The 20514-nt window shown below is 37.8% G+C and overlaps 1 protein-coding gene across 2 annotated transcripts; it reads right to left on the bottom strand.

Annotated features, from left to right (window-relative positions):
• Positions 1–457: 457 nt before the first annotated feature.
• nmur1a (neuromedin U receptor 1a) lies at positions 458–19520 on the bottom strand. 2 transcript variants are annotated; one of them, XM_039598609.1, is made up of 4 exons: positions 19469–19520; positions 12310–13169; positions 3972–4910; positions 458–2255 (listed from the first exon to the last, which is right to left on the bottom strand). In XM_039598609.1, the coding sequence occupies exons 3-4, from the start codon at positions 4882–4884 to the stop codon at positions 1876–1878; spliced, it is 1293 nt and encodes a 430-aa protein (XP_039454543.1). In that variant the 5' UTR covers positions 4885–4910; positions 12310–13169; positions 19469–19520; the 3' UTR covers positions 458–1875. The 2 variants fall into 2 exon arrangements, with proteins under 2 accessions (XP_039454543.1, XP_031615181.1); XM_031759321.2 differs by lacking the exon at positions 19469–19520 and adding an exon at positions 14410–14575.
• Positions 19521–20514: the final 994 nt, after the last annotated feature.

Below are 20514 nucleotides of genomic sequence, written 5' to 3'. Positions count from 1 at the left end.
GTGGATCCTATAACTTGTTATGTGTTTCTTGACCACAACACGTAGACTTCTCTTTTCCTTGTTTCTGTTACACACAGGTGGCTGCAGGAAATAAAGTTAAAGTGAGGAGATTTGGGTTTCTTTGTCTTTTTCAGGGTTGGTGAGGCTGAAATAAGGACAGTAACGTGAACTGTTGTGACGCATCATCACTCACTTAGTCACTATCAGTATGAAGTCCCTTTGCTAATAACAGGAACGACAGGAGAGTGTGTAAGTGGGACCTTAACTGGTTGGTGAGAGAGTTTAGGTGAATTTTCACTACATGCTTAATCAATTAAGATATAAAGTCAAGCCTCGCCATTCCTACATTTCACAGTGGGGCTAATCACTGTGAAAGTAACATTTCATTCCTGATACAAAACTAAACAAACAAATTCTAGACTCACTTTAAAAATGGGTTTGAATGTGTATTTTTAACACATTTACAGCTAAGATTGAATATGTTTTGTTTTCAACATAATACTCGGAAAAAATCCACTTCAAAGGTTTGAGTGTAAACGTTACATCTTTGAGACTTTGAACGGCAACAGTGAGTAAAGAACATTTATATTACCACTCTTAAGAGTACACAAAGCATTAAAACACCAGTATAAGAAGTACACATACACATTTTTCAAATGCTCATCAAGGTAGTTTGTGATTATAGAAATAACCAATAATTTGATATACATACAGTGTACTTTACCTCTTACATCAAAAGACATTAATATTTTACATTCAAAATTGTATTCATAGTATTTTAACAAATAACATAAATTCAACACAACTGGTCATTTTATTATTGTGTCTGCAAACTGTATATCTAGATTACTCCTCAATAATTTAATCATTTAGAGCATTTTCTACTGTACACACAAATATGGCTTCTTTCTGACTTTCACATTTATTGGTTCACAAGTCTGACCACTTGGCAGCCATCTTGGTAATGTCTATTGGCAGATATTTGGGGAGTTATGTTTGAGGCCCTGCTTAAATAAACTGTTTTTTCAGTGGCCTCCTGCCATTATTATATAAAGAAACCTGTAGATTTCAGGACTAGTTGAGTTCCACACTTCTCTCTTGTAGTGCAAGTTGAGAATGCAGGTTCTCAGATTACACCGATGTCATCATTTAAAAGCATGCTGCAGCGAGAGTACTGATGGGGACTAGAAGGAGCACATATATCTAACGTAATGGCTTCTCTTCATTGGCTCCCTGTTAAATTCTGAATCTAATTTAAAATCCTCCTCCTAAAATACAAGATCTAACATAGTCAGGCTGATCTTAAAGACCTCACAGGACCATATCATCCAAATAGAGCACTTCACTGACAGACTGCAGGCTTACTTGTGGTTCCTAGGATAATCAGAAGTTTATATTGTTAACTGGTAATTATGTAACAATGTGCTTTTTGGAGTAACATGAAAGTAATGTAACCACAGCAATGTAGTGCATTACTTTTTTTGCAATGTATGGTAGTGACCTGTATTGAGCACTTTATACACGGAAGGGGCTTCAGGAAACTCAGGCTGACATTCTAGTGTACATTCATGGAACATATTTTATAGCTTGATTGGCATAAGCCTCCCCTCTTAAAAAAGTTTAGTGTTCATGTGGGGTGTGTGATTTGCTGAGTTATGGGTTAAGTTTTCAAAACAGACAGCGGTCTGACAGCTTCAGCAGAGGAGTGCACTTTTTTTCTGCAACTCTTCCACTTAAGACTATTTTAGATATTTTGCTGATGCATCTGTGCAGACTGGATGTTGATGACAGCTGATGGATGCACTGGCTCAGAACAAGCAAGTCTCTCTTAACACGTGTCCCCCATAACATGACATAAAATGTGTTTGTTTGTTTTTAACAAGAAAAACTGGTCTCATATTTCATTCTCACTTCTTCGTCTTCTGCCTCAACAACAGCAGCTCCGTTGCTGAGCGGCGCGTCGCTCAGGGTACTGCGAAGCGTCACCCGGGTGACACTGAGCGAATGTTTTCTGGGAGTGATGGGATGTGGCCGATGGCACATGACCTCCTTGAACATTTCTCTAAAGCGTGTTGACATGAGGTTATACAAGATCGGGTTGACTGCTGAGCTGAGGTAGAAAAACACTCCGGAGGTGATGTGCACATACTGGAAGATTTCCAAGTGGGTGTCAGTCCAGTCACTGATGAAACTCCACATTAGCCGGTCAGTGTGAAATGGAGCCCAGCAGATTCCAAAAACCACAACCAAGACAACTGAAAAACAGCACGAGAGAGACAAGGACACAATGAGAGGGGATGTTTCAACATTAGTGTTTTTCTCATGCTTAACCGATGCAATATATGAGTATTTGAGCCTTAGGTACCTGTGTTCATTTTTAGTCCGTTCCCAGCCAAATAACAGTCGTGACTTAAAACAAACATCTCAAACAAAAGGCTGAATAAGACAACAAGAATTTTTCAAAATGCCAGACCACATTTTCACCTTCTCTACTTGTGGTTTGGACTTTAATTATGCATTCTACTTAGTTGAGACATTATCCTGTCTGGCAGAGCTCTCGACTGGATTATTGTGGCTGAAAATTACAACAACTGATAAAAAAATGAAATGAAAAAAATGATATTTTTGTGTTACTTTGAAGCTAATTTCAGTTTTCTTGTGTCTTAACAGACTCTAACCGGCAGAGTACAAGTTTTTTGAGGCATTTACATTTCCAAGGAAATTTATTCACCAAACTTGAGGATTGATTTTTATGTTAACAGAACCTGTCACATCCTTGAATAAAAATATGTTTTAAAAAAGTGGCAATATTATAGATGTTGAGGAAAACTGCAAAAATATGAGACACACTAATGAAAGAGGAAGTAAGTTGAAAAGAGAACAGTTACCAGAACAAAAAACAATCTTCTGCTTTGTTTTGGCCCAACTTTTCTAAGGTCAGTTAAACTGTATCCAGAACATTCCCAGGGATTTATATCATCTCCTCAAGTGAATTCAGTGAAAATACTTCTTTAAGTGCTGCCATGTTCAGAACAACACTCTGACTTTGTTATTCCAAAGGTGTCTTGTACAGTGTGCATATCTTACCTTTGCACAGACAGTGAATGAACATGAACCCTTCCTGAATTTGGTTCAGTCTGGTTTAGAATTTTACGCAGCATATAAGATGTACATTGAGAAAAAGCTGTTAATTAAAAATAAACTGACAGAACTAGCTTGTTGTATTTGGCTTGAACTATCCAGAATATTGTTTGCTTGAGAAAACAAGAAGCACACTGATGTTCATAATCACACAGTTCAACAGGGTTTTTGCAGGCTCTGACTCCAAGTCCCCTGCTGGGTATCAAAAGCTGGAGCTGTTTCTGTTGCTTTCATCAAAAGCATCCAGTGACTTTTCTTGACAGTTGGGCACGAACTGCCTACCTTTCTTTGAGCTCCTTTGATCTCTTCCTTTCAGGCATATTGATGAAAATCTTCCAGGAATACTATGACCTTTTAAAAGTCACAATGCTTCGATATTTTGCACTTTGTTGAAGGAATATGACCTGAGATGAGGATGACATAACCCTAGAGGTCTTACTATCAACGCTGCTTTGAAATAGAGGTCAATAAATTATTTATGTCACATCTGAGAAAGATTGGCAATTTAACTTCACCTTCACCACTGAGTGTTGCAAAAGCACATGTGAGCCATGACAAACCCTTTCAAAGCTGTGTTTCTGATAGAATTTGATTTAACCTTTTCTTCTTGTTTTCCTTATTATTATAATTATTAAAACATTTATTTTATTGATTTACATCAGACTACAGTCTTACTATCCATATGGGGTGGGATTATGTGATCACACCAGCAGTGACCCTAAAGGTAAAGTTAACTAACTCTAACTAAGCACTCAATTCTGCACAAACTACATAACAAGACTGTGAACTAGAAGGTAAAAGTTGGCACATTAGCAGATCCATATACTTACACAACATTTTAGTGACTTGCCGGCGACGTGCCTTCTGCTGCTGTGCGCGGATGTTACAGCAGCTGTCTTGTCCGAAACCAGATTTTGGCTCCAGTTCCTGGTGCATCTTTTCACGCTTTAGCTGCAGCCCAATGAGCATGTAAAGAACACTGATTGTGAGCATGGGCAGAATAAAAAAAAGCAAGGTGGTCATCTGGATTGTCAGGTTGTACATCCAGCGTGGTTTCACCAACGTGCACATGGCTGAGTCAGGAATCTCCACATTTATGGTTCCAGCAGGGTCTGTGGAACAACTGTGCAAGAAGACAATCCCATGCAGGCTTGTATTGGGCACAGCACACAAAACTGATACACCCCACACAGTGAGAATGACTCTCTTAGCATGAGTACGTGTCACATAATACTTTGCTCGCAGCGGGTGGACCACAGCGATGTAACGCTCTATGCTCAGTGCCGTCACGTTTAGGATGGATGCCAAGCAGACCGTCTCAAATAAGAAGGTCTTAAAGTAGCAGCCTCCTGTTCCCAGAAGAAAGGGGTAGTTCTGCCACAGCTCATACAGCTCTAACGGCATGCCAAGCAGTAGCACTAACAGGTCTGACACGGCCAAGCTGAACAAGTAGTAGTTTGTTGGCGTCCACATGACTTTGTTGCGTGCAATGACGGTGCACGTCAGCACATTCCCCACAACGCCTACCAGGAAGATGATCAGATACATCAGGCAGATGGGGAGGAACACAGGTGATCGACGAGGACCCAGATATTTTTCCAGGTACCCTTGCTCTGTCAGATGTGTGAGATTATGAAAGGTCCCATTCATGCCATGAGTAATATTGGTGCATGCTTCTCCTTTAGGACAAAGCCACTCTCCGTTTTCAGTCATTAAATCAAAAGAACAGTTGAAAGCTGACATCCTGCCGACTTAGCCGAGCTCACTGGCTGGAAAAAAGTAGAGGAAACAGTTATTAGCATCAATCCAGTTGAACACACAGTAGACAACACTGAATAGTGAGACTAAATAATGAGTTTCAAAATAAGTAAGGAAAGAATCAAGAACTAGGTGATAATTATTAAACTAAGAGTATTTCCTGCCTCACCCTGAATGCAGGACTATATCGCAGATAAAGAAACAGTTACTTCTGGCACTTACCATATCACTTAATTGTCAGTTAATGTTCATCTATATGTATATGAGAATCATTACAGGACTGTGCAAAAGTTTTGAGCCACCTCCATTTCTTTATATCTGACCTCCAAGGAGCCAGACTTTATTGTCATTTTTAAAGTAATCTTGAACAGTATCTCTCCAGAGTTTCTAAAGGTCCTTAAATCTGAGGAAACTGGACAAGTGGAGGACAAAAGAAGAAGTGGAAGGCCTAAAACTCCATCTAAAGCAGATAAACAATATCCAAAAAATCATATTTTTCACACTGTTATCAATATGTACAGAGAAGGTTAGGAGAGAGGTACAACCATGACTGTTTATAGCTATCTGTAGAACAAGGTAGAGGCTCTGTCATGGGGTGATCTATCTAAAGGCCAGACCGCAACATTACTGAAGCACTCAAAAAAATCTAGCATCCAAAGAAGAGCTCTGGATCGCACTTCAGGAAGCCTGGGTAACTATTCCTATTTAAAGAAATTACAAGAAAGCTTGCCTTAGAGAGATTAGGTTGTTTTGAAGAAAGGTGGCTATACTGTACCAAATACTGATTTTCAAACTCATCAGAACTATACAAATGTTTTTTTCCTTATACACTGTTTTCCTATTCATGTTTGCTCCTGTTTCAGGAAGTAACCTCACGCTGCAAAAAAAAAAAAAAAAAAGAAAAAAAGAAAAGAAAAATATAAAGAAACCAAAGAAATCAGAGGTTGTGCAACGGACTATGAATTGATTACTGGATTCCTCATGTATTTGTATAGCAATTATAACCAAACAGATATTGAGTAATTAGTAATTCAATTGACTTTAAGCAAATGATTCCTCATCTTGATTAGCTTAAAAAGTCTGGTGGTCTCACACAGCTGATTGCTACATTATCAATTAACCATTATTAACCTTTATACCCTAAAGTGTTTATTTTAACCTTTTTGAATCTGTCTCTCTCTTTCGTTCTCTTTCCCCAACCGGTCGCAGCAGATGGCCCCGCCCCTCCATGAGCCTGGTTCTGCTGAAGGTTTCTTCCTGTTAAAAGGGAGTTTTTCCTTCCCACTGTCACCAAAGGGCTTGCTCAGAGGGGGTCATATGATTGTTGGGTAAAAACCCAACAATCATAATAACAATCTGTATGTATTATTGTAGGGTGTTTACCTTACACTATAAAGCGCCTTGAGGCGACTGTTGTTGTGATTTGGCGCTGTATAAATAAGATTTAATTGAATTGAATTTTAGCGAGGTTGGACTGTTGAACTCATCTTCACTGTGGCCAAAGAGACTTTTGTCACTGACTGATGTACGTGCAATTATCTATCTGCACTTTTTATTTCTCCAATTATTATGCAGACAGGAATATTTAACATCAACCGTGAAAGCAGAATGTGCCTTTCCACACAACTCCATGGTCAAATATTTCAGCTGACACTCACACTGGTTTGCCAACTAAAAACTATAATGATGAAAAAATGAGTGATTTTTCACTGGCTGCTCAGTATGGTGTATCACACTAACAAAGGCGGCAGAGTAGATAAATTACTGATGAGTTAATAAGTAATGAGTGAGTCTGTGTCACAACACTTTTGTCATGACATCTAAAATAGATCCTATTTTAACAACCTTTAATTCATCTTTCTGCATCTTTCCCCACCAGTTCTCTCAACTGTAATTACATCAGTTGTTACTGTTGTTTTTACTTAACTTCTGAGTGGTTGAATAAGCTGAAATTGCTATCTGTTTCCTGAACATGTAGATCTTTAAAAGCTTTAAGATGTCTGGTGATGTTCTGGAAACTAATGTGAAAGGTAACATCCTCAGTCGGACTGTTTTGTTGACATCAAACACAGCTCTGTGAAATAGAGTCAAGCACAAATTCTTCTGTGAGAGATGTTTGAAAGAGGGACCAACAGACGCTAAACCTGTATTTTTAAGGAAGCGACTGTTTCCAGTCTATATTTTGCTGCTATCACATTTTGTTTTTTTCAGTAAAATAACAGACTTGAAGTTTTCAGACACTTGTTCTTATTCCTTTTATTATTTGTGTTTTTCAGGTCCGTGATGTTTCTGTTTTGGCTTATAACCACTCTGCCCTCTCAGAGCCAATCTCAGCTGCAGTATGCGGCTCTATCCATCGATAATGCTCTGTTAAGCATCCACTCAGCCAAGAACCAAAAAGGACAAAAGACAAAATTAGTGGAATTTTTTTTAAGGAGCTGAATATTTTTCTTAGAACTCAGTGCAGCTGAAAACAGCGCAGAAAGGAAAATACGTAATGAACAACATTGGAGAATCACCACTACTTTTAACCCAAATGTATGTCTTTCCAGTTTGCTGCTACAGTTATTAGCAAATATTACTTGAACAGGCAAAGGATTCAGGTTGCATTTAGCAACACTTGCAGTATAAAGTAATTGCAAGTTTGTGTCTTTTCATGGGATTTATTGACATTCAGAAAACCCCCCCGATTACAAGGACAATTCATTAGTCTATTTATAATTTCTTTGGATTTATTTCACCTGCACAGGCCAACAGGTCTGCACTTGGAGGCAGGAGGAGCTTGCAATACAAGAAGTGTCCAATCTGGCATTCTTCTGTTTTCCATTACCTTGGCCCTTTGATGTCAGGTGGGTGGAAAAGACGAGGATTAGCGAAAGTGGTGGGACACAGTTCTCTTTGAATATCCACATAATGGTAAATGATGAATGACACTAATTTATTTTGTTAGTGGGGAGCTATTTAACATTGACTGTACTGTATGTAATTACGGCACACATCAAACGGAACATATCTAATGCTGAGACCGTGACATTTTATTGACTTTTAAAAGATATATGCTAATTTATGAATTCAGTGCCAGTAACAAATTTCAAAAAAGTTGTGACAGGGGCAAAAGAGAAGAAAAAAAAAAATAGAGTCGCTAAAGAGCAAAACCGGAGTTTACTTCATTGGATCATCTTCAAACTTCAAACAATATACCAGGCCTTGCAGATTACCTAGGTAGTTCATTGTTAGCACCTAAGTTCAAAGTTGACCTTGAAAAAAAATTCAGAGAAACCATATTGAGTAATATATCACATAAAGGGGCACGGAGAGAGCTGTACAACACACTTATTTATTTATCAATATGGCATCCAGTGATGTCACAAAGATAGCTTAAAAGACTGAGTTTGTGATGGGGGTATTCAGACTGAGTCATGTGTGAAAGAGCAGGAAGTAAACAAGCTTCCTTTCTAATTTTCAGGGTATTTGTTACTCGTCCTTTGTGATAATTTGTTATTTTCCGGTGGATAAACAGTTAAATATTTCCAAGGACACTATAATAGCTCTGGTATTAGCTAAAGCACCTGGTGTAGCAGTTGAATTTAAATTTCTGAGATGTCGGTATGATCTAATATTCCAAGTGGGTGGTGTTAATGAAAGGAAATGGTTTCTTTCCCAGATTCATAAAACTTTATTGGAAAACACCACAAGGAGTCTTTTCAACAATTACATGTGATGGAGGAGCCCCTACACCTCTAGCAGAGTTTCTGTGCAGTGCATTGCATTAAGTATTATGTATTTTACTTGGTGATTAAAACCTTCTGGGACATGTGGACAGAAAATGTGCTGAGTGATCTGGCATGTTTTCTGCATACTACTGCACTGGACACATGTAATGCATTACAATGAATTGTATACCGCAAACTATTCCCCTGTAACTGCAGAGTGTACTAGCTTGCCATAAATTAGTTGTAGTGTCATAAGTATTTCCATACTCTAGTCCCTGACGTCCAAGTTAGTTCTATTTTATTGGAAGAAAAATGCTAAAGGATTTTACTATATTTGCATTTTTAAATTGAAGTTTTCGAGAGAAGCTTGGATATAATGACACAGAATATGTTGATTCTCATTCTATTCCAAGAAATAACACAGTGTACACAGTGCAATGAATAACAAATACATCCTGCATCCATACAAGTTTGGATATAGAACTGAGAATAGATCTGGTGCTTATAGCTGACCTATTGTCTGTCTACGAATTTTACAAGTTATATATCTGGAAGATTCTGGTCGGATTACCAATTCATTTTTGTGTGATATACTGTTCCATTTCTCCATTTTCTTCCATTAAACCAATTCAAGATCGGGAGGCGCGCTGGACCCTATCTCAGTTGTCATAAGGTGGCGGTACACTCTGGTATACAGTGTTACAGTTTGTTCACGCAAGACAAAAAAGCATGGACGACCTGTAATATTCTACTTCTAAAGTTAGAATAAACTAAAGTGTGAGAGGCATGATAACCAGGTACTCTGGATGGTGTTACCTTGGCTAACCTTTGATACATTGACCTGTATGCCTCACATATACAATAAGGTCCTATGATTGCTTTCTTTCACACTGTGCAAAATTGTCATCAGTATTGTCAATTATTGTAAGTTTTTAAATCTTGAATATTATAATATTAGAATTTCATATTATATGTGATATATATTAACATTAGTCCCAATGACTCCCAGAAAGGTCTGCGGGAAGACTATTGGCATAAACTAGACAAAGACAATTCTAGCACCCTCTTTCAGGACTTCCAGCAACCTCCAGGCACCGCTCTAACTAGTCTCTTGGCCTGTGTGACTGATGGCTCATAGTAACTATGGCTACCACAAGATGCTCTGCAGCACGCAAAATTGACCATTAGTAAAATATAGCCATTTTCAACTTGCACTAATTTAACATTATTCATTATTAAACTCTGGCTCTCTTCCACAGTGTGCCCCAGCCGGCCACGGCCATTGGCCTGAGCCTGGTTTTGTTCGAGGTTTCTTCCTGTTAAAACTGAGTTTTTTCTTCCCACTTTCACCAGAGCGTTTGCTTATAGGGGGTCATTTGATTATTGGGGTTGTCTCTGTATTACCGTAGGGTCTTTACCTTACGTTATAAAGCACCTTGAGGCAACAACTGAGCCCATCAATAAAAAATTATTTATACTTTCCCGTCCTCTCTTCTGTCTTTCTACATCTTTGAGTTTATCACATTTTAACATTAATAAAGTTTTTCATAAAACGAAAATATAAAATGCCATCCACTGGGGCCAAGTTGCATGATGAAAACATCTTGTGTGTTTAGTGGTATTTGCTCAGCACCTTAAAGTGCTGCATTTAAAATTACCTACCACTTCAGATAAAAAGGAAATATTTTTACCTTTACTACTCGTCTATAGGTACAGTAGCTTTGCTGGATATGAGAACAGTGATTGTGAGTTTACTGAGATCTAAAGGTAAGAATTCATAGACAAGGATGAAAAGGGACAAAGTTCGTGGTTTGACTGCAGATGTAGGACCTTGGAGTAACATTACTTTCTGTCTCTTTGACTGAATATCTGCCTGGCAGCTGCAAAACATGAACCCACTTGACATTGCTATGTATAAAACTTGCAAATGGACTGATTTATTTAGTTTAGTGCCAGAACAGAAAACCACATCATTCTGGTTGACATAACACCTGTGTGTACACTGCCCTGCACTGTAGTTTGGTTTTTTTTTAACCTGTCCTGTCGGGCAGCTTTAGCAGGCACAATCACGATCTGAATGCCCCGTTGTGCCAGACACATTTGTTTTGTCTCTAAGTCTCTATAGACAATATCTTTTTATTACATTTTTTTATTAGTCAGACAAATGTATCTACTGTGACAATGCCAGACCTCAAGGCGGGGAGAAGAAACTCTTTAATTCAGTTTAATGGAATTAAGTTTCAATTCAATCTATTACAGCCCTGAAATGTATCAAATTAAACTGACGTGCGTTAAACTGAATTAAACAATAGATAATACAATATAGTTAATACAGGCCTGAACTGTTTTAAACAGAGTTGCATTAAAGGAATTCAACTTTACAGAAGACACTTAATAGGTGTAGAAAGCCATGATGAACTATGGAAGTAACACGTATTGCCCTAAAATGAGTACGAATAGCTTTCTGAAAGATTGTATATTTGATCACACATTAGGTACTTACAGAAATCACTACGGAAAATGGAAAAGCATCCTTTTTTGAATGTTAATTGGTCATTGTTTAAGGCCAGTGAGCAATGAAATCAATTATCTAGTCTGCAGCTGTTAACCACAATCCATATGTTACCCAGAAGCTTTTTCCAGTTGTCAGAGCTTTTGTCCCTGAAATAGAGACTATACTTTTCACTTTTCTGCTATGATTTAATGAATAAATCATAGCAGATAGCATGATTCGGACTCACATGATTCGTGAGTCCGAATCATGTCAGTGGACAAAAATAACCTTCTGTTTCAGCAAAGTCGCCATGACAGCGTCTCTTATGAACGTCAAAAATGTCATTTCTTGATGGTATGGAGTGTTTTTTCACAAGCTTTAAAACTGCATGAAGTCAGTACAGGTTTGCAGGAATTATACAAAAGCCAAATGGGGAACTTTAATGTCTGACTATAAGCCATTTTAAACTATGACTTTAATCACAGTGCACACTTTTCACTTCAATTGGGGGCACTGAGAACACAGACAAAAAAGAAAACACAGAACATATCTCCTTTTTCTGTATTTTTTTCTGTATCTTGCAATATTCATGATTTATTTTTATACCTCACTGCTTTTATCATTTTTCATAACATTTTCATTCATTCAACACGTTCGTTGTTCTAAACAAGTCAAATCATGTAATAGTCTCTAATGGAGTTAATGGCACAAGAAAAAGACCTGCAAGTGTTTGAACCTCATTTATTTACTTTACAATATGTAAAGATGTATTGACAGATTGATTGGCTAATTAACAGCTGATGCACCAAGATACAAAAAAGCCAGAAATGCATTGTTTTGGATTCAATAAAAACTTGTATGTGACACTTGTAAAAGAACTTATGAGCTGAAAGAAATCGAATCTCCTCCTTTTCAAGTAAATATTGACTTGATCACATGTAGCGTATAATAATTTGGGAGAATTAAGAGAGAGATCTGCAATCCTCAAAGGAGACACTGTTAAAGCACTGTTACTGTGTAAACAAAGGTAATTACAAAGTAGTAGTTTAATGAGCTGGTTGATTACACAATGACACCCGAGATTTTTTTAAGTCTGAACGATGAAGTGCCTCCTATATCAGATAGTGGATAAACATTACAGTGATTTACTGTAGCTCTGCACTGGAGCATCTCTAGCTTTTTACTTGATATAAATGCTCTTACCTCCGGTGTGTTCCTGTGTTGTTATTCCTTTGCGTAAACTCAGGTTGAAGCCTTAAGTCTGAACAATGTGCGGCTCTTTCACTCCACTCTCCTCCTGGTCTGTCGCACTCTCCTCCAGCCTCACTCGCAGTTACACACATACATACATACTGCGCGCGCACACACACACACACGCTCTCCCCCTTTCTGTCATCCTTCCGGCACGTCAGACTCTCAGACATGAATGTTCAAACACAGGCAGACATTTAAAACCACATTTATAGTTCTTTCCATTGCAAACACTTAAATTCAAATGACTATGATGATATTAAAGTAGGAATACGAGCTGCGCTCCCTTCACTCAGATCCCCCTTAAGGTTGAGAATAAAAACCCTTGCAGATACTCAGCTTTCAGTTTTAATTTAGTAGACTGTAAAACATACTTTCACACAATGCTGTGTAGCTGGTAATTTTCCTTAAAGCTCATTATTAGAGTGGTGTAGCAGTGGTTTTCACAGAGAACTTATCAGTCAGAAATTAGTTTTTGTTCATCTCCTCCACAGCTTGGTGGACATATCTATATGTGACTATACAGGTTGCCTACACTAAGCTGTTTTTGCATGTTTGAAGTGTATTTCTCGTCTTCGGTTTTTGCAAACACAGTTTTATGGATTAATATTCATGCAAAAGCAATGTATACGTGAATCCACCAATAACAAGGCCTAAACTGACTGTTTTACCTGACTTACCTGGCTTCTATTCCCTTTGTCTTCTAATGCTGCTTAGTACCACGTCTAACGAGCCAAACATAGCTCTCTCAAAGTCCTGCGTTGCCTGGTTACACATTGTATATGTTGCAGTTTCACTATGGACCTGCAGACCTGCACAGAAAACAAATAACAACTTTTGTTTTAAACAGACACATTTTTCATGTCTCCCAACAATTCAGACACCAATCAGCGGTCTTCAGAGAAAGAGCCTGTAGTATCCCCAAAGACGACACAACAGGAGATGAGCGTGATCAGAAGCATGCTTCTTGTTTTCTTTGACATTCCCAGTGGTGCAGAGTGAAACTGTCTCCCAGGGTCAGACTGTCAATGCAGAGTTATAACATAATCTTGTTGAGGTGTCTGAGGGAGAACATTCCCTCACTAACAACTTGAACTGTGGTTCACCCCACCGTGCCATCAAAAGCACAAGAGCTGCACGTTTTTTCAAATTATTTTACTCTTTTTATGCATTCTATTTATTTATTGTTGTTTTTATCTTGAGAAAACCTCAAACTGAATTTCGTTGAACACCTTATGATGACAATAACTATTCATTCAATCTATTGAAATCTTTTTGTTTTTTCTTCACACTAAAACAAGCGTTGCTACCATCTGGCATAATTGCCATCTTTCTACTGCAAAGTGAATTTGAATTTGAAAGCTCTGTGTGTGTGTGTGTGTGTGTGTGTGTGTGTGTGTGTGTGTGTGTGTGTGTGTCCTGGTGTATAATCAATACTTAAATGTGCCAATATCTGGGAGTGTTTCAGGGCACTGTGCAGCTGGGGGAATTGTTGAAGGTTCAGTACCGTAGGTGGAGGTGAAATGTATGCACACCTAACCTTTCATATGCACCAAGCATATAATCAAAACCATAGTTAGCTTCCACCGTGAGCACCCCCTAATTTTGCTGGGTGACTGGTTTTTCTGAATGGGAGATAAAGAGGACCCACATTCACAACAGGTGGGTAACTCTATGTGTGCTGTGCTGGATTCTGATACATAGCTGACTGATCCTGCTGAGAACGATTTACCTGTTCCTAATTTACCATTGTGTGGACAAATTTGCATCCCACTTTTTAAAATATATATATTTTAAACAGTTTTACAAAAATAAAACAAAAACCACAAAAAATGGTGAGAAATAAAGGAAATATATGGAGACATAAATATATGGAGACAGTTATTCACCCTGACCAACAATAGTCCTTCATGTTTGGCATTCATGCCTTACTGAATTAACATAAGTTGAAGGGGTTTGCCTAAAGCTCTTATTTGTGACTATCTAAAGTGACCACACTCACTGGAAATTAAATGTTGGGCCAAGTACAATAAGCACTATGTTCGGACTTACTCAAGCTTGTTTGTGCTTGTTTCTTTAAACAGTCCAAAGATATTTAAAGGTTTCAGATTTTTCACCAAAACGTCTGTAAACTACAAAATACAACACCTAACATCCCAACAAAGCACCCTAAATCTCCTCTGCAGCCTCAGTAAAGTAGCATTGAAGCGACGCATGACGCCGCTCTCAGCCCGCTGCTGGTGGGAGTCTCCAGCTGCTGTCTGCAAATACCCTGACCATCCTGTGTGTTGGAAAATAGGACACAGGAAGGGAGGGCGCTAACTGGTGAGCGCTAACTGAACTTTCAAAATAAGAGCGTGGTCTCTCTCTCTCTCTCTCTCTACATATACAGTATATATATATATATATATATATATATATATATATATATATATATATGTGTGTGTGTGTGTGCGTGTTTTTACTTTATGATTAACAAAGCTAACACATGATCCTACCCTACTCCTTTCTGTATAATAAATGATAGCAATTTTCATATTGTTTTCAAATAATGTGCTGATGGCCCATATAGGCATACAAGTGTATTCATACCATTTTACTGATACAATAAATTCAATATTTTCTAACACAACGTTGTTGAGGCTTAATTTAAAGTAATCTGTCATGTTTTCTAAAATGCATTTCAGCACGTTTCTATTTGGTTGTTCATTGTGCAGCCCTGTGATTATTGAGTCTGGCACTGGCCAAAAAAAAAAATAAAAAAAAAATGACTTATTTAAATCTGAAATTGACATCATGCACATAATTTGATTGACTAAACATAAGAAGTAACTGCCTGGAGTTGTCTTACATCAGCTTGAATTTTTACATATATTTTATATTCATTATATTCTTGTTATTTCACATTTTAAAAAACAAGCACTTTTTAGATTTTGTTGTATAGCAAAGTTTGTGTGTGTGTGTGTGTGTGTGTGTGTTTTTTTCTTCTTTTTTTATGTAACCAAAGCATTAAATGTGACCTTTTCCAGAACTACTCATGCAGCAGCTACTGTTTATTTTCTTACTTTTGATGCATCCGGGTAAGAACTGGCTACAGTGGCAACATATAGTCTAACAGTTCACTGTTTATTGTAATAATCGGAGACATGACACTTTCAAGTCTAATTAATGATATGCTGGCATTTTACTCTTATTGTTTGCTTCATCCAATTTAAGGTTATTTTGACCTAAACCAGGATGCATGTGTGGTTTCTTGTAAATGGTGGTGAAATACTAATAGCACTTTCATCATTATTTACCCATGTTAATGGTTTTTTTTTGTATATTTTGTATTGATTCAAATTATACCTAAATAAGTGTCAAAGACAAGAGTAGACACTGCTAGAGCAGCTGAAAGAAGGATCGGAGAATAATTTTTTTCTTTGTTGAATAGTCATGCATGCGGTCATTTGAGTCATGAGTCATCGGTGACAATGAAGAAGGTATTTCCCATCCATGATGATAAAGTGTACCAAGTCTCAGAGGAAGGACACAGGACACATATGTAATCTTCAGATAGTGTGAGCAATGTGAAATACAGATATATGACATGTGTGTAGTAAATATACAGATGCCATATCTGTATTTCACATTCCCATGAGACCAATCATATTTTCTAATCTGTTCAATAGTACTGTTTCAATCAGAAATGTTAATAGTTGCGCTAAGATCAAACAGTACTATGGTAGTCAGTTTGGCTGAGTCTGGATTCAGGCAAATATCATTTAATATCTTTACAAGAGCAGTTTGTGTGTGGTGATATTGATGAACACTGAATAGCTGAAAAGCTGAATGACCAGGTTTAAAACAGCAGGTAACTGCATCATGATTGTTAAATTGTTCCATTTTATACAAGTAAAATAGCAGGAACTTAGCAAATATGGAAAATAAGCTTTTCTCTCTTCTAATAATATCATGTGACTTGACTCGTGTCAGTTTTATTTCATGAGCATCTTAAACCACTAAAAGTTGTATGACTTATAGGCGTGAAAACACTCTTTTGTTGTCATCAGAGGAGCAGCTTTGTCACCTGCTTCACCTTAGAAAACTCTTCAAAGAACGGAGCCAGATTCAAAGTGACAATGAAAAGATGTGGCTGAATCCCATGACATACCTCAATTACTTCTGCTCAGTGCATTCATAGAACCTCTGCAGCATCCTGCATGTTTTTAATGCGGTTTTCCACTTTATCCATTTTTCTCCTGCTGCTTTGTCTCACATTGTGTATTATAGCTTTGAAGCCTTTAATGTGAACATGTCTATCTCGAACTGCATGCTGATTCTCACCATAATAATCTTTTGCAGTATAGTATCATATTTACTAAGCCTTTTTATGCAACATTTTTTCACATGTGTAATTGAATTTGATTATTAGCTCTCATAGGCACTGTTCTAGAGATGGCATGTAAAGGAAAGTTGGGAAAACACACAGTATGTGGGGTTGAATTTAGATGATATCCAGCTGTTTGAAAAAGAATATGTTCTTTACTTTTTGGAGTTAAGTGGTTAGTTCCTGAAAAGACGTGTAAGATTAATCTGAAGTTGGGAGTAACTGGGCAGATGAAAACATCTGGATCAGTAAAATGACACAACAATATCCTCACTCAACTCAAAATGCTAATGCCAATAAAAACAGCTGTGTGGCAGGAACATTGTAGACCCAAATGCAGAACTTGGAAAGCAAGAATAAAAAACTGCTTTAATGCTGATTGCTCACCAAAGCACAAAGCACACAGCTACAGTAAATGGGCCAACTCAACAAAGGACAAGGGAAGACACAGGTAATAGTGAACAGGTGGGGAACACAGCTGCAGACACAACTGAGTCAGGGAAGTAAAATTCAACACACAAACAGGAAGAGAGACAATAGCATTGGGAAACATGATTAACATGACACAAAAAGACAAATTCAGAGACAAAGACTAAACCTGACATGGAAACACAGGGGAGGCAGGAATAAACAGAGGCTCAAGGAATTAAACACAAACCAAAAGGAAACCAAGAAGAGAAGATGTGAACTGAAACCTGAAAACAGAAATATAAAGAAACAAACCAGGGAAAGAAAATAGAAAAATTAAGACAAAAGGCTCTCAAAGAAAGCAGCTCAAGTGCACGAACACAGTGTCCAAAGTTAGTGTTGCCTTAGTACTTTGCTTAGTAAATTGTTAATATAAAAATTAGGTTAGCCAGTTTTTTTCAACTGGCCAAGGGATAGTCTAGTAAGAATCTTCCATTTCATATCTTAAAACTATATATACAGGCATCAGCCATATCATATCCATTAAGGTCATGGGCTACAGCACCAGAAGACCTCATAAGATGGAACTTCTGTCCACTGAGAGCAGGAAACAGAAGCTTTCATTTGCACGGCTCACCATAATTGTACAACAGAAGATTGGATTGATGATAGGGTCAAAAACTGGCATGAACAAATGAAGGCATGGACCAATTCTGCCTTGTAGCAGCACTTCAGCTTTCAGTTGGTGGTGTAATGATGATGGGATATTTTCTAGGCACACTTAAGGCCCTCTAAGACCCCACTGAGCATTGTTTAGTCACCTCAGACTACCTGAGTAGTGTAGTTAACCATCTCCACCCCTTTATGTATCCTTCTTCTGACCCCTGCTTCCAGCAGGATAACCATCATGCCATTAAGCTGCATGATGCTATCATGTCAGTATGAACCAAAATCTTTCAAGCCCCTCTGTATTTATTTGAGAAATGCAGAAGTGATTATCTGGAAGGCAGTTTTAACTCGTGACCATATAATTAAAGAACTTTTTAGAAGTATTTGTTCAATCATTTGCAAAAACAGTTGGGGCCAAAAATATTTAATTTCCAATCCACTGGAAATTAAATATGCTAATTTAGACTGATGAAACATTTCAGCCTCTGATCAATTAAAACACGAGGCTGAGGCAACATAATTTCATGTGAAAGCTTCCATTTCACTGAGCAATAAATCAGATATGGCTCTTTGAATCTATTCCAGCAATCACACAGAATCACACAGCTTGACAGAGCCTGATTCAGTGAACATTTGGACTTTGGAAAGTAATTTCATTACCAGGATTTTAATGAACTCATATTCCTCATTTCAGGAGAGTAATTGAATGATTTAGTAGCAGGCACGCGTCTCATGGTATTTTAGTTTTTCATGAATGACAAAGACTTATTGAACAGCTGTTTGCCTGCACCTGACAGGACAGATCCATATTAAATGATCACCCTGACCTTTTGCTTGTTCTTACTGGGGAAAAAACACAAAAATGAACAAGAAGGAAAAAAGGAGAATATCTTTGTCTGTCTTTTTTGATAATGGTTAAAAAACAATTACCAGATGATAGAAAGAATAGCAATGTGTGATGTTGATATTACACATGTCCACAGATGTTCCTTAAACATTACAATCAGGGGTGTTTTATGTATGCCTGCAGCTGTGCTCAGTAGGGCAAAAACATTTAAATAAAAATGAGTTCCTGTTTTCAGCTCTTGGAGCCAGTGTTTTATCCTGTTAATTCTGCGTGCTTTCCGTGCAAGTCCCTCCAGTGACACTGAAAAGAAAGACACGCTGAGCTGGATTGTCAGAGTTATTGTTTTAGGCACTGTGGTGTCAGTGTGGATTGTGTTATAGCTATGACAGTATGATAGCTTGTCCTTTCAGTGAAATCCAGCAGTTGTTGACGTCGTTTGACATATCAGCTGGCTGAGACGCCTAGAGGTTATAGGCCACCCTAAATAGCTGATGACAAGTGGCTTTTCATTACAAAACACAAACTACAAATTTATTAGAAAATCTAGATGTCCAATTTTAGAACTGAACAAAAAAGGCTGATGAAAAATTAGATTTCTCTTACTTCTGCTTGTTGTTAGTAAAAGAGAATAGTCTGCCTTTGGCATGATTTTAGTCAGAGGATGTGCTGCAAGTTGTTGATGTAGTGTGAGCATATTATTGCTAATTTATAGAGCCAGACTTCTTTGTCAGTGTGCTAGGCATATCTAAAGAATTGGACTTCAGTTTAGCCTTTTAGTTCCCAATCAGAACAACTTTACATCTTGGACTTAAACTCACCAGCTCCTTCAGGATGTTACATCCATGAATGTTGTCACAAGAAAGTTTGCTGCTCTGATATCAGCTTATAGGCCATTATGTGAAGTGAGCTGGAAAGAGATCAACATAGTGCCAGGCTAGGTATCTGCTATTTGTGTCAGGAGGAAGTAGGAGGAATAATGTCAGAGCCATAAAAATTGTGCTCCAGCAGGTTACTTATGAGAAACTGAAATGTTACAATATGCCTAGCAAAGTCGAAACTGAACAAGGGTTCATGAGCTAGCATCAGTGTGAGGGTAAGAACACTGAAAAAATACAAAGTAGACATTTTTACAAAAAGGATGGCACAGTTGGGGGATTAGGACAGCACATTTTGTCCCACAGGCATCAGCTTGTCAGCTTTCTTCAGGCACACAGGTTGAGTTTATTCACGATGAGTCAGTCTTTACCGCCTAATGCCTTTAGCCACAGGATTGATCACTAAATAAGCCAGAAAGGCGGCATGTGCACATGTACATCCGCAGATTTAGCAGATCTAAGCAGGACCTTTTTACTTGCACATTTCCTTCCCTATTTTTCTGCTTATATACAAAGTCAAATGGGTTCATTTGGGTGTTTTTCCCTCTTTCATCAGTGAGCCTTTTGTATACTAAATTGAACCTAAATTCATATGCAGGTTACCACTGCTGTGTATCACAGGTGCCAATTTCATGTGTTATTCAGGACAAGCCAAAGGCCAAATCATGAATATACACAGAATAACAGCCGGAGTCATGATGCATTTTAATTTGTACTTTTTTCTTTTTTCACTGTTAGTGAGAAAGACAGAGAGAATATGAAGCAGTTTATGTGAGAACAGACAGTTGCTTTGTTATGCACGGCTCAAAAAAATCAAAAGGACACTTTTTTATAAGAGTAAAGCATCAAATCATTTTAACTTCTGGGATACTCATCTGGTCAGTTAAGTAGCCGAGGGGGTTGTTAATCAGTTTCAGCAGGTTGGTGTTAATGAAATCAGTAACAGGTGCACTGGAGGAGGCAACAGCGAGACAACAGTCTGATTGATT

The sequence above is a fragment of the Oreochromis aureus genome, linkage group 15, assembly GCF_013358895.1.
Source record: "Oreochromis aureus strain Israel breed Guangdong linkage group 15, ZZ_aureus, whole genome shotgun sequence".
Classification (NCBI taxonomy): domain Eukaryota; kingdom Metazoa; phylum Chordata; class Actinopteri; order Cichliformes; family Cichlidae; genus Oreochromis; species Oreochromis aureus.
The sequence above is the reverse complement of the archived record's forward strand: the minus strand, read 5'-3'. Positions and strand labels throughout refer to the sequence as shown.

What these genes read in the sequence shown, in the direction of transcription:
- nmur1a (XM_039598609.1), bottom strand. Translation starts at nt 4,884, where the DNA reads ATGTCAGCTTTCAACTGTTCTTTTGATTTAATGACTGAAAACGGAGAG. An exon ending in GCAAGTCACTAAAATGTTGT is followed by an intron (nt 2,256 to 3,971) that starts GTAAGTATATGG and finishes GCTGTTTTTCAG; the next exon opens with TTGTCTTGGTTGTGGTTTTT.